At 39.0% G+C, this 15,610-nt stretch overlaps 1 protein-coding gene across 4 annotated transcripts in view; it reads right to left on the bottom strand.

The window, feature by feature from the left end:
- Nucleotides 1-11,511: 11,511 nt before the first annotated feature.
- LOC149145557 (uncharacterized) overlaps nt 11,512-15,610 on the bottom strand; it is a 398,828-nt gene continuing 394,729 nt past the window's right edge. For all 4 annotated transcript variants that reach the window (XM_089449630.1, XM_089449631.1, XM_089449632.1 and 1 more), the window contains one exon: nt 11,512-12,888. In XM_089449630.1, the coding sequence (XP_089305756.1) occupies nt 12,049-12,888 (840 nt within the window). In that variant the 3' untranslated portion in view covers nt 11,512-12,048. The remainder of the gene's footprint in view (nt 12,889-15,610) is intronic.

Below are 15,610 nucleotides of genomic sequence, written 5' to 3'. Positions count from 1 at the left end.
AGTTATGACAATTTTCCCTAGGTCACCTGTTTAGGATGTAATCTGGGAGCCTGCATAAACCCTAAATGTCTCAGATTATATCTCCGAAAATATAGCGAGACAAGATCTGAAATTCGAACGCGAGGTTCAGACCGATTTCTTCTCAAATGGGTTTTTTTCAATGTTGCACACATCGCGATCGGGATTTAATCGGCGCCGGGAAAAAAGCGGAAAAAATCGTTAAAATCGGGAAAAAATCGGAAAAAAGCGGGAAAAAATCGTTTGGCACAAAAATATTCATTTTTTTTCAATTTTTTTAATATCTAAACCATCTACAACATAAAATAAATACATTGACACATAAATATGATAAAAAAACTAATATATAAGATGTTCAATATCATTTCTAGCGCTAAAATCACACATAACATTGAATCATGTCCTGAATAGTAAGTCCTGAGTCCCAAGTCCAACTCAGCCTCAAAATATCAACAAAAAATATGATAATGTATCTCATCATGTCATAATGTCATATACAATAAAATGAAAGTCTAATCCTATTGATTTCCTCTGCCCCTCTTGCGAGAAAATGGCACAACTTTCTCTTTCCCTCTAGATGTAGAAGCTGGTGCCTGTGGTGGTGGAAATGGCAGTGGAGTCTGACGTGCTCTAGAAGCTGAAGAACTAGTAGTAGCAGCTACAGGAGGCTGAGGTGGACGGAGACCACGTCCTCTACTGGTGGTAGTGGTAGCCCGGGTAGCCCGGGTAGGCGGTGTCACCTCCTCCTCCTGCTCCTCCAACTCCTCCTCCTCCTGCTCCTGCTCCTGCTCCTCCTCCTCCTCCTCCTCCCCCTCATCCTGCACTAACCAATCCTCAGTGGGATCCATGAGAGGCCTCTCGGTCTCAACCCTCCATTCAGCAGTGGTGTCAATCCCATCCAATGAGATGGCTTCCGTATCAGGTGTCTTCTCTAGTTGTTTCACCCACAATCGAAGATTGTAGTAGACATAGACCATGTCATTAAGTCTATGGGACTCCAACCTGTACAAAGTTCATGAAATAATAAATTAATAATTAATATTATAAAAAAAATATTGTTTAAAACTTTAATGAATTCAAAAATTTATTTGGAAATTTGCAATATTTTAAATGTTTAAGTGTTAACCTATTGCGCTTCTTGTTGTGTATTTTTTCAAATACACTCCAATTGCGCTCACATTCCGAGGAGCTGCATGTTTGGCTGAGGATCCGCACGGCAAGATTTTGCAAAAGGGGGACTCTGCCACCATACATCTTCCACCATGCGTCTACAACAAAATTACAAAGAAAATTTTAAATAAACATAAGAAAAAAATGGAATTTGAAGAAACAATGAAATTTGAAACAAAGTTACAAAGTACATACTACATAGTACAAACTAAAAAATACCTGGCATTTTAACCGTCCTATCAATGACAGCCATCTCAAAGCCAAATGTGCCAGCTGACAACTTATATTGCTCAATTTGTCTAGAGACCTCCATACGTTCTTCTGAAGTTCTCACCATCTTCTGGACACAGGTTAATAATCCTTCCACGACCTCAACATCAAAATTAAACCCACATGCATAAGAAAATGCAGGGTTCAGGAAAAGGCCAGCAGCATGAATGGGACGATGGAGTGTGTTGTTCCATCGCTCATCAATGACCTTCCATAGAAGGAGTTGTCTCTGGAACCCATCATCTCCCTTGTCATCATAGTAGGACCGAATGGCTTCTTTGGCCCTATCCATGGCTTCATACAAATAGCCCATTGCGGGCTTCTCACCATCAACCAACCGAAGAACCTTTACCAAAGGTTCTGTAACAGTGCACACCTCCTGCACTCCCGCCCAGAAGTCCTCCTGGTATGAAACTAGTCTGCAGACGGCCTCTCCTTCTGGTTTGCGGCTTATTGACGAAGCACGCCACTCCTCTGAAAGAAACATTCTCTTCAAATCCCACATAGAATTCAAGAGGGATTGAAGAGATATGAAACTCGTCGCAAACCGTGTAATGGCGGGGCGCACCAACTCTTTGTTGTTGGTGCATTTTCTCATCAAGCTAAGCACAGATGTGTGATTGTAAATAAATTTTGTGATGCTTTTTGATGAGTCAACAACCTCTTTGACAAAGGGAATTTTCCCAATGTCCTCTAACATCAAATCAATACAATGGGCAGCACAAGGTGTCCAAAATAAAGTAGGATGCCTGTCCATAAGCATTCTACCAGCAGCAACATAATTTGCAGCATTGTCCGTTATGACTTGGACAACATTTTCTGCACCCACCTCCAAAATAAACACATCCAGCAAATCACATAAAGTTTTTGCATCTTTCATTTGATGAGTTGCATCAACAGATTTGATAAACATAGTCCCCAAGGGACAACTAACCAAGAAGTTTATAAGGGTTCTCCCCTTTTGGTCAGTCCAACCATCTGACATAACAGTGCATCCTGTTTGTGCCCATGATGCCCTAAAATCCTCCAATCTTTGGGTGCAGTCACGCTTTTCATCTTGAAGAAGCCGGCCTCTGAAATCATGAAGAGAAGGGAGTTTGTACCCCGGGCCAACACTGGCAACAGCATCAAGAGTAGGTTGGAAAAATGGATTATTCCTTATAATGCTGAAAGGAATATCACTCCAGAGGAGAAATTTTGTCATCAACTTGTCAGCTTTTTCTTTTTCAGTTCTTTTTAGCATTGAACCAATAGTTGGTTGTGAACCAGGTGTGGTTCGAGGAACAAAATATGATGATGCAGCTACCGGATTGACTGACACTGCAGTAGAACCTGTGCCACTTGGCCCACTTCCTTCAACTGACCTTTTTAGTTGCCTTTTGAGTTCTTCTTTGGCGTCTCTAGTGTGCTCTAATTCTCCCAATGCTCTCATGGCTTTTTGGATAATTTCAGCATTTGTCTTTAGACAGGGCCCCACATCACGTCCAGGGATTTGTGCAAGGTGGAACTTCAACCTGTACACCCCCCCGAATATTTCCTTTCCACACAACTTGCAATACAAGTTTTGTCTATCATTCGGAGTTTTAGGGTCACCATATTCCCAGAAAGGATCCAATTTCCTTGGCATGTTTGTTTTTGAATTTTGAATTTGCAAACCTATGGAAAAATAAGGATTAGGAAATAGGAATTTAGGATTACATAAATGATAATAGTAAATACAAATTACAATTTAGCATTTGCAAAATTACAAGCTAATTATTTCCAAAATCCCAATTTCTAAACCCAAGTTACCCAACCAAATGCCAAAAAACAATGAAAAATCAAAAAAAATAAACAATGTTTAAAGAAAATGAGAAAATAAAAATCAAAAATTGGTTCTCATAGTCATAACAAATAACCCATCCCAAATCAATGAAAAATTTCCAAAAATTCTTTAAAAACAATGAAAAACAAAGTTTTTATAGAACCAAAACAAAAAAAAATTAATCTACATACCTGGTTTATGGACAAATTGGCGATCTTGGCTTGGATTCCTCCTAAAATCGCTTCGATTCGCTCCCACAACCGACGGCAACCCTCTCCCTCACTTCTTCTCCTTCTCCTCCGCGGCGGACTGCTGAATGAATAAAAAAAAATTCGTTTTTTCCATATAAAACCCCGCTGCCGCGCGCCCTCGCGATTTTAAGCGAAAAAATCGCGATTTTATCGAAAAAATCGCGATTTTTTCGATAAAAATCGCTATAAAAAAAAGAGGCGATTTTTTGGATAAAAATCGCGCTTTGAATCGGCGATTTTAAAAAATCGCGATTTTACGATTTAATCGCGATTTTATCGCGATGTGTGCAACACTGGTTTTTTTTAGCTTCTGAAACTTTGTAGCAAAAAAGTTATAAGTTCCCTGCTGCCGAAATATCTCTATGCTCTCTGTACTACCTAAGCCTCTTATGGGCCACCCGCCTGATTGGAAGGAATCACCTTACATGTAATAATTCCTTGATTTGGCTTAATACAAATTGTTCAAGTTTGATACCCCGGTGGAGGATTCTGCTTGAGAACCCAGAGAAACTAGGTGTGGAGCAAGGAGCAGAGCAGCATCTGATAAGATTTTAAGGAAGCCTCCCTTGACTTTCCAATTCTGACACGATGACCTGTTTGGATCAGCGAAACCATAGAATCCACAGCTCTGATACCAAATGTTAGGAAACCAGCTCACAAAAAGATAGAAGAGACAAATCAACGCCTTAGAAATAAGCCTCTTTGAGGGGGGCAACCTCCTTTACATTACACAAATGAGCAATTCTTGGACGATACAAATGAAAAGACTTCCTTTCTATATATAGTAGTCTAAGGGGTCATAATATAATCAGAGCCGACATAACAATAATAATGTAAGGGCATAATATTAACAATAGTGGGCTTCTATGGGGAACAATAATAAAAATATGGGGACTACATAGGCACAACAATATAATAAAGGGGTTGTACTAATAACAATAAGGGGTTACACTAGTAGTATAGGGACCTAACAAGGCCATGCGAATTTCCCTTGAGAGGGAGCTCCAACTACAGGCTGCGAAGGAACTGTTGGTTCCTAAGGAGGAGGAGCCTCAGACTGATGTAGAGTAGCCGCATGTAGAGGTTCCAGGAGTGGAGACATCCACTCAAGCATAGTCTTCCAAAAATGGACGGAAGCGCACAAGAGAAGCTGACAAATTGGTGCAAGATGCAAGAGAGAATATGGGAGCACTATTTTCTCAGCACAGATAGAGGAGGTCACCTGAGAGGTACACTAGATACATGGACCTTGTTGGGGAATGTGTTGAGACCGAGCCATCTTCCTTTGAGGAAGCAGTGCAACCGCTGATTTGGGTTGATGCTATGGTGGAGGAGTATGACTCCATAGTTCGTAACAGTGTTTGGGACGTGGTTCCAAGACTGGAGAACAAGTCAATTATGAGTTCCTGTTGGCTTTACAAGGTAAAGCAAGCTACTGATGGTAGTGTGGAGAAGCATAAGGCAAGATTTGTTGCCCGTGGCTTTTCATAGATCGAGGGGATTCACTATGATGAGACTTTTGCACCTGTCGCAAGGTACTCATCTATTATATCTATGTTGGTACTATCAACACAAATGGGTTGGAAGATCCATTAGATGGATGTGAAGACTGCATTCCTCAATGGCGATATTGAGGAAGAGGTGTACATAGAGCAGCCAGAAGGTTTTGAGACCTTCGATCGTGAGTTGCATGTGTGCCGACTCAAGAGAGCATTGTACGCACTGAAGCAAGCACCTCGTGCTTGGTACACCAAGATAGGCAACTACTTCATCAGGTTGGCTTCACAAAGAGTGAAGCGGATGTGAACCTGTATAACATCGTGGTGGAAGGTAAGTTGTTGATCATCGTTCTTTATGTTGATGATCTCATATTGACTAGTGATGATCAGTTGATCGTGTCTTGCAAGGAGGACCTTGCAAGAGAATTCGAGATTAAAGACATGGGTCTCATGCATTACTTCCTTGGCATGGAAGTGTGACAGAAAGATGGGGAGTTGTTTGTGTCTCAGAGCAAGTATGCAAGCCCATGCAAACTCCTCTAGTTGGTAACTAGAGGAAGGAGGATGCTACTTCAGGAGAAGTAGTGGAGGCGACTATGTACACGCAGCTTGTGGGTTCACTGATGTACTTAGTGAACACATGACCAGATTTGTGCTATGCGGTGAACCAGCTGAGTCAAGCGATGGTTCAGCCTACCAAGATGTTTTGGAAGGCGGAAAAGCATGTATTGAGATACCTCAGAGGCACATCTCAGAATGGATTATGGTACAGATGGACAGAGGGAGTGAAGCTACAAGGCTTCACTGATGCAGATTGGGCAGGGAGCCCATCAGATCGGAACAACACATCAAGAGGGATTTTCAACCTTCGGTCAGCGACAGTTTCTTAGTACAACAAGAAACAGAGGTCGATTGCACTCAGCTCGACAGAGGCTGAATACATGGCTACAAGTCAGGCAGCATGTGAGGCCATCTGGATGCGGAGAATCCTAGTTGGTTTGTTTGATCAGAGGATGGATCCAACTGTGACCTATTGTGATAATCAGAGTTGTATCAAACTCTCCGAGAATCCGGTATTTCATGATAGGTCCAAGCACATTGACATCAGGTATCATCATCTCAGGGACTGTGTAGCAAGGAGGATCATGTTGCTACAGTATATTTCAACAGAGGAGCAAGATGTTGACATTTTGACAAAGGCATTGTCAAAGTGTAAATTCAAGTTCCATAGAGACAGGATCGGGGTGGCAGATAATCCCTTTCTTGTTGAGAGGGAGTGTTGAAATGTGGCAACAAGAATATTCCAATTTTAATTTGTCCTTGAATTAAAATTGTGAATTAAAATCGAATTTAGTCTCACCAGCTGCTTGGAATTAATTAATTAATTCATTATGGATTAATTAGTTGGATAAATTCAAGTTAGAAGTCTTTCTGAAGTCATGCAAGAGTTATCCCTTAAATTAAGGAGATTATCCCTTAATTAAGGAGATAAGATTGAGTTATATTTGAGTTGTAATTAGTTAGCTCAGTTTACTGAGTTAAGTCCAATTAAATTAGTTCCAAACTGTTTGAGGAATTAATTGTGAGTTATCAGTCAGTTGATGCATGCATGCACTCAACCAATGTACTCCAGATAACTGAAGATTCACTCATCAGAAACTCATGCATGTCTATTCTGTGAAAGACCCAGTTGAGCTAAATGTCAAGGACAATGTACTATCAGTTGCATGTTTTCTCCTATAAAGGAAATTCATGCATGCAGAAGGATTAATGCACAGGAGGATTGTGCAGTTCTGAGAGGGTGTGAGATCAGTGTGAGAGATCAATGTTCCACTTGGTTGAGAGTCTTCCACTTGGTAACAGGAGGACCACCGAGGAGAAATTGCGCAAGGAAATAGGAGCTTGGAGGGCAGAGGAGAAGGCTTGTGAGAAGCTTTGATTGCCTGTGAGCATCCAAGAGGATGGTATTCAGAGCTGGCTAGCTATGAGAGCTAAGGCTTTGTATAATTCTGATGTATTTCCACCTTGTATGATAATACAGATAGTGGGGTTTTAGCTGAGGCTTTCCACTGAGTATTTTCTGTCTTCATGTGTATTGATTCTTCTTCCTCTGGTTATATGTATTCAGCTCCATCTTTAAGCTTCTGCAAGTTTGATAGTAGAAGTAGATCATAGTATTTTGCTTTGGTATATTGCATTATCAGGTTAATCTACAGTCACATTTTCTACATGGTCTTAGAGGTATTTTTGTAGAGATTTTGCAGAATTTCTACAATAACTAGTTTATATATAGTGTGATACATGCGGGTCCATGCATACGTAGCTATCGTATGGAGGTCTCGTATGTATGCTAATACTCATATTTTATTTATGGGTGGGTCATTACATTTGTGGCTAGAGGGTTCTCACAGATAGAGGGAGTTGACTATGATGAGACCTTCGCACCTATAGCTCAGTACACTTCTATCTGGTCCCTTATTTCTATTGCTGCAGAAATGGATTGGCAGATCCATAAGATGGATGTGAAGACTGCATTTTTTAACAAAGTTATAGAGGAGGAAGTGTATTTTGCGCAGCCACAGGGCTTTGAGGTACTTGGGCAAGAGACCCATGTATGTTGGTTGAGGCGAGCAATCTACGAACTTAAGCAAGCTCCGAGAGCTTGGTATTTGAGGATTGATACTTTCTTGCAGTAGATGGGTTTCACGAAGAGTGATGCAGATCTGAACCTATACTACATTGTTATAGGGGATGATCCACTCATTCTTGTGATGTATGTTGATGACTTGTTCATTACTGGGGCAGAGAGACTGATTAGCGGTTGCACGAAGGATCTTGCTATGGAGTTTGAGATGAAGGACATTGGGTTGATGCATTACTTTTTGGGGCTTGAGGTGTGGCAGGAGGAAGGGCATATCTTTTTGGGGCAAGGTCAGTATGTTGTGGATGTGTTGAGAAGATTTCACATGGAAAATTGTAGACCCATGTCTACACCTATGATCACCAACTAGAAGAAGCTTCATGCTTCAGATTCTAGTTTGGTGGATCCCACATTGTATAGGTAGCTTATTGGGTCCTTAATATATCTGGTCAACACTAGGCCAGATATATGCTTTGCAGTGAACACACTTAGCCAGTTCATGGTTGAGCCCAGGAGGGTGCACTAGGTCGCTGCAAAGCACATTCTTCGCTACGTGCAGGGGACTGTTGATTATGGTGTAGACTATAGGCAGGGAGATGGAGTGAGGATGGTGGGTTACATAGATTCAAGTTGGGCAGGGTGTGCTTCTGATAGGAAAAGCACTTTAGGGTGCTTCGAATTGGGTTCAACAGTTGTGTCGTGGTTCAGTGGAAAGAAAAAGTCAGTTGCTCAGGTTGAGTATATGGCTACTAGCCAGGCTAGTTGTGAGGCCATTTGGCTTCACAAGTTGTTGTATGGCCTATTTGATCAGGAGTTGAGACCGACGGTTATTCATTGTGATAATCAAATTTGCACTAAACTCACAAAGAATCCAGTGTTTCATGACAAGTCAAAACACATTGACATCTAATATCATTTCATCATGGACTATGTTCAGAAGGGGGCAATGAAGCTGGAGTATATGTCGACAGATGAGCAAGTGGTCGATGTTCTCACGAAGTCCTTGCCAAGAGGCAAGCATGTCCATTTCAGGGACAAGATGGGTGTGGTGAGAAACAATTTCCTCGGTAAGAGGGAGTGTTGATTTTTAATGTACCTTGGACAAGTGGTTTCCCATGGGTTAGTATCTACCTAAGGAAAAGTGTCCAAAATAATTATTTTCTTAAGTGTGACTTTATAAAGTGAAAGTGACTTTATAAGTGGTAAAGTCAATATTAAATTACAAAGTGAAAAGTGACTTTAAACATAAAGCACAATGTGGGTACTTTATTTAATGGGTGAGTTGAAAAATAGAAAGTGGGAATTAAATGCACATTTATTCCCATCCCTTGAACTAAATGAATCTGAGCCATTAGATCTTAGGTTTGCCCAAAAGCCATTTAGGGAAACAAAAGGGGGAAAAGAAAAGAGACATTGCATTCATTCTTCATGAAAGTAGATTGGAGAAAGGAGGCTGAGAGCTAGAGAAAAGTTTCGAAGGAGAAATTTGTTGTAGTGAGCTGAATGAGTGATTTCTGGGAAAAGTTGGGCATGGAAATCAAGGCATAAAGGAAAATAAGAGGTACAGTACGAACAACATTTAATGCCGTGAGTTGCACGTCATTCGAGAGAAGTTCCTGAGAAAAAAAAATTGAAAAATATGTACAGTCCGTATGGAATCCGTACAGTCTGTATTCGTACAATACATGTTTTCAGCTTCAAGTGGGCATGGAAATCGAGGCAAAGTGGGCACGATTTTCAAGGAGTTTTGGGCTGAAGAGATAAGTTATATTTTGCTGTTTTATTTTGTCTGCAAATGTATTTTTCCTGAACTTGAAAGATAAATAAATTTGAAGAGCTCTCTAACAAGTTTTCCCCGGAGAAGATTGAAAGGGTTTAGCCTGAGTTTAAGTTGACCAAAAATTTGTGTGTATTTTTATTTGTGTTGCTAGTTTGTTTATGTCCATATTTATTTTCAGCATGTGTTGACAGCCCCATGTGTTTTAAAATGAAAATTTAATTTCCAGAATTGTATATGTTGAATGTATGTTCATGGGAAAGGGCATTTAACTGAATGAGAGTGATAAGGTGAAATTAAAACCGGGTTGGGATTTCCGGAAACTTTTTAGTCATCAAATTTCAACAATTACACCTTTATTTCCTCTTCGCGGCCCTGTCTAGCTGAATGCTCCATATTGCATAACACTCCAAATCTAATAGGCTCCATTGAAATATCCATAACCAATAGTCGTCATTTATAACCATTTGCTTAGGTTCCTTTCCTTCCAACAACATCCCAATCGCATTAAATTTCACAATCCTGCCCCTAAGAGCACCTCACAAGAATTGCCATCATTGTATCTTCTTCTCTGCTACCGAACTCATGCGAATTTAACAATTTCAAGATTTTCAATTCACAAGCATGTTCCTTCATATGTGGAGTATTAATGCTCTGGAGAAGGTACACCATCTATCCAAAGGCATCGCGTCACTTGCCTCAAACGCCCAATTGGTCAATCCAATGTTGCCATTCAGCGTATGTGAGAGTCACCCAACTAGTAGCTTCATAGAAATGTGATTAGTGTCGTCAGTAAGAGACCTAATAATCCTTGATTCCAATCTAATCATACTCCCTATGTAATTTATTTTGGATGTGATGTCCCACAAAAATTCATTTTTCTGGTCATGGAATATATAATATATTTGATTCTCCTTCGTCCACAATAATCATCCCTTGTTCTATGGTTGCTCCTTGATTGGCTAACTCAACAATGTCTTGGTTGTTCTGCCTTTTAAGAAGGTAAAATTCAATACTTTCAAACTTCTAGAGTTGCAAACAAATTCTATGATTCATCATAGGCAAATCCTTTTCTCGCTGATAGTTAAATTTATGAATTTTTTGTATAACTATCAATGAATCACCAAAAACAATCAAGTGGCGAATCCCCTCTTGCAATGACAACCTCCAACCCTTGCCAAAGAGTTAATACTTCTGCTTGATTATTGGTTGCGCTCCCTAGACCGCAAGCAAATTTCATCTCTATTTCTTCATTGGGCCAATAAATGATCCCTGCTGTTCTTGCCTCACCCAAAAATTAATATTATGTAGATTTATAATGCATTTTATTAAAATAAAATATATGAATAAAAATAAAGTATATGAATAAGAATAAAATATTCACATATTGTGATTTATAATTAAAAAATGACGAAGTGAAAAAAATGACTAGATGGACTTTATATTAGAGGACATTTTCTTTAATTTTATAATCACGAGAGAAATAAAAATATAATAATAATATATAATATATAAAGGTCACAATGTATAGATATTGTAAACTAGTGTAGATCCATCTTAAGTCTAGATTTCTCAAGCCCTGAGAGGGATCAAATCTCTCAAGGTGCAAATTTTTCCTCAAGTTTTGCACTAAAAAAAAAGGTTTGCACCTCGAGAGATTTGATCCCTCTCAAGACTTCATAGAGGTGGAGTTAAGATGGATCTAATGTTATATATATATCTATTCTCATATTCAAAAAGCAAATGTTAACCTATAAGTAGACCTATGTTTTTATTTGAAGTTGAAGAAGTTTTGTGACACAAGTTCAATACATCTTCCAGCATAGACTTACAGAGAACTAACAAAAGTCTCTGCAAAATTCAGTGATGATCGGCCATTTGATTAAAAAGTAATGGAAAAACAAAGAAGCTCAATAAAGAAAACTAAATTCCTCTGGTTTTTAACAATCAGGACACGTTGTGAGAATGGGCGACAGAAATAATTCTCACAAAACTTTATAAGTTAAAGAAGAATTGGATCAATCCAACGGCATGGCATCTTAAGTTAATGTAGAATAGATCAAATCCAATGGCATGGCATCTGAAGTTAAGAAATAGCTGAAATTTCCTTCATGTTAAGCAAAAGCACCAGAATGAATTGTATATCATGGCATCTCTTTGCAATCGTACTTTTACTATGAAATTTAAGTTCACGACCATTATGCAGATTTGGTACTGATTTTAATAAATACAAATCCATGCCTTCAATAACTACAAAATGTGAACATGCATGATATAGCCTCCATACATACATTACTTAACTGATCTCATAATCTGTGTGACAAAAGATGAGATACTTACAAACTCACATCCACTCTGAACCTTGAGATGTGAAGCAGAGATCATTGACACTGATGTTCCAGAGATTAAATGACAAGGATTTGCTGTCTCTATGTGCATCACTAATATTTAGAGTAATAATGGTCTAGTCCATATACCCTGAAGCAAACAACAATGTTAAACACTGTACATTGCATGCTATTCTCTGCTCGACGCCATTCTCTGGTCGGCATCAGTGTTCTAAGTCCTGAAAGTCTAAGGCCATTTCAATTAGCCTTTAGCTATGACAGTTTATTATCTTATGCCCATGGCCCAAACAAACCCACTTGGGAAGATGAAACATTATGGCAACCATCATGACCATCCGATGCACTGGAAAATTCATCGTGAGATGAAGCAGGCAAACTTGAAGCTGGAACTTGAATGTGGGATCCAGGAGATACAAATCTTATAGAATCAGAAGCAGTTTTCGCACACAATGGCCTATGAAATTCCTGAGCATGAGATATACGGTCTAAATTGTTTCTTGACAACTTTCCTGGTGATTGCTCAGCCTGCAAATCTGCAGTACTCTGGGATGGCCTAGTTTCAATCTTACCTACCAAACCTACAACCCTGTTCTGATAGATTGAACCAGGCACTTCTCCAACTTTTAGATGGGAGGCCTGGCTTGAGTATGACATTGGTAGTGTCTGCTGCTGATTACGAGGATGACTTGATAAATTCTCCTGTTTTGGTTGTCCCGTATCATTATTTAGTCTACTTCTTTTTGAAGGTGAACCAAACTCTGGGTTGTCTGAACACGTCATGCCATCACCAACCCTGTATGCATATGATGAAGCTTGAAGCTGCGGCCCATCTCTACCATAAGCAACATCAGCAGATTGATCCGTTTGAGCAATATCAACTGAGGGCATAGCAGCATTTCCATCTTGCCTCTGTCTGCCACTTTTTCCTGGACTTTGAGAATCAGGAAAAGCCTTATCTGTGATGTCACCAGGTTCTCCATACCGAGGTGGTGAGGTTTCAGGGGAAGACAATGTTTCATGTTTGGCAGTGCCCATCTTCTGCTGTTCCTCTATGATCTTTTGCAAATACCGACCCTGGGCTTCAATCCTTAGCTGCAATTGTCTTTGGACCTGCCAAGGGAATGTTCATCATAATCATTCAAAAAGTATGGAAATTAAATCATGACGATTGTACACAGTTTTAAAATAATACAATTTCAATTATGTCATTAAAGATGCTTATCACGACTATGAAAATATTTAAATGTCTTGATGACGCAGACAAGCTAAAATATTCTGTTTTTCAATGTGTTCTAGCTGAACTTGGCATTAAATAACTAATGTATGGAGGATGGTTTAATTTAATGTGGAAAAAAATCTCTCAGAAATTGGCAACTTCTCAATTTTCCCTGATTTATCACCCCTGCCAGTTTTCCCAATTTTCTGAGTGGATTTGTTCCCCCTGCTAGCTGATTTTTTGCCAAATAACCCTGATTTTTTTCAATTTTCCAATTTGTTGATCCCCGTCAAGTTATTCCCTAGTCCTATAACTATTTATTCAACACTGGTTCACTTAGGCTTCAAATACAAACTGCGTATTCTTTTTCTAACCTTCTACATTGAGATTATCTGAAGGAACATTAACTAACATATTTACCTCCAGAATCAGTTTTCATGATGTTTATAACAACTGCAAGTTGTGGCAGACCCCAAGGGAAAGCCATATGATAAAATTATAACCACTTGAAATCACATCTGCTTCTTTAAGTTGTAGCTAGAGGTTTCTAGTCTTGCAAATTTCAAATTTCAACAACTTACAGGATATGAGAACATTTTAACATAAACAATCTGAAAATCTAAAATCTCTATGTAATGTGAAACTATAGGGCACCAACAGCAGTGACTTCGAAAGTTGTTGCTATAGTGCTTACAACAGTAAGCACCACAACAAAATACTTGTAACAGTCATCAATATACTAGAACTTTAGCATAAATTTTTTTTATGATAGAGATAACTTTTACCGCAAAAACTAGCACCTTAGTGTAAAGTCTCACTAAGCAGTCTAGATCAAGGGCAGCAAAGGGTCGGCCACCACTGTTACCTTAGTAGCAGTTCCCCTGCTGTTCTGTGGATGGATGTTATCCCCACAAGAGAGGCTTCCCCCACAGATTTTGGAGATTAAGTAACCCAAGAAATCTCAGGTTGAATACCCTTCAAGGATTCTACTAAATAAACACCCCAGAATAATATTCAATAAGGTGGGGCTTTAGGTGAGATGAAGTAGTGAGTTCAAATGACCTATGGGTATGTCTAACTAGTGTTGCACTATCCTCCCCCTGCCCACAAGGATCCAAGGCCGGAACCGTGTCCCATACAGATCCTTGGGCGATCCTACGGTGGAACCACGGATCCAAAAATCAGATCCGCAGTGCGGCAGTTCCACCGTTTTGAGGCAATTCCTAGAAATCCAGAACCGCGCGGACCTGATCAACAGTTCCAGTTTCCCAATACACGGATCCAGAAAAGGATTCGCTTCGGATCTGTGGAGGTTCAGACACAGATCCGCACAGATCGCGAGATGATCCGGAGGGAGATGGGCAGTTCCGTAGGGGCCCAATTTCTGATTTATTTATTTTTTCTTTGACTCAAGTTGGGTGGGGTATTCCCTGATACTCCCAAGTTGCTTCCTTGATGCTCCTTAGATGCTTCCTAGATGTTCCCTCATGGTAATGTTAAATTCTTAAAGTAAAAGGAGGATGAAAATGTCATTTTCTTCCTCTTTCTTAAATTTTTAACATTACCATGAAATGATTTAGGATGTTTGACACTAGTTCTAACCTCATCAAACTTCATATGGAGAAAATAGAATTTCATATCCAATTCAAAATTCAGCAAACTTAACAGTTTTCAGGAATTCGGGGTCAATGGGATTGTGGCATTTCATTAGATTATATCAAGTATGAGGGTATGTGATTGGAATTTAATCAAGAGCACCAAGCCCTATATGTACCCTAGTGTTAGTGGTGTTAATTGTTGAATTCCTTTGTCATGTCCTTAGCAAAAAATTACCTTTCAATCAAGTCAAAATGATTGATCAAGCATGTTAAGCTTCTCTACCATATTTTAAGGCTTGGATTAGGTAGTTTGATCAAAATTGGGCAATGTTGACTAATATCCCTAAACAATGGGGGTAGAGGCAAAGGCTAGACAAGAATCTAGATTCTAGATGGTTGATGCTCGAATAATTAATCATTGATGTACATGCCATATCTATCTTGATTTATGTACAAATATGCATGTTTTCATATCTTCTACAACTAATTTGGTATTTTAGATTTTTTAAATATAAATTCAAAAAAAATAATATATATATATATATATATATATATATATATATATAGTAGACGCTTTCGATGCTTTGCTTCCAAAACACGTCCCCATTTCGTGCAACATTGTGTCTAACGGGCTAAAATAGTCCTAGAGACGCTCAAAAAGGTCCCTAACACATGCTACCTTTAATTTAAATATTGTTGTTGTAAATTATGGTTTATAATAAGCACAATATACAATATTCAAACTTATGACAGGAATAGAAAGAATGCCTATAATTAATAATAAACAATAAATAACCAAGGCTATTGAATCAATAAACAAAGCAAAAGGTTGCAACAATTTTTCAATGGCTGAAAATGCATAAAACAATTACTAAACTACTAAGTCCTAGATATTAGCCCTAAAAAGATGGCTGAAAAATGCATAAAAATGATATTTTTCTTTTCTCAATTTAGAAGATGCAAAGGCTAACCCTAGGACTATAAGGACCAAAGTATTTACTATTTTATGCTATTTAAT

This window comes from Pinus tabuliformis, chromosome X (genome assembly GCF_031772625.1).
Source record: "Pinus tabuliformis cultivar Carrire ecotype Pingquan chromosome X, CPIR1, whole genome shotgun sequence".
Classification (NCBI taxonomy): Eukaryota; Viridiplantae; Streptophyta; class Pinopsida; order Pinales; family Pinaceae; genus Pinus; species Pinus tabuliformis.
Note: the sequence above shows the minus strand (reverse complement) of the source record. Positions and strands in the feature narration are given on the sequence as shown.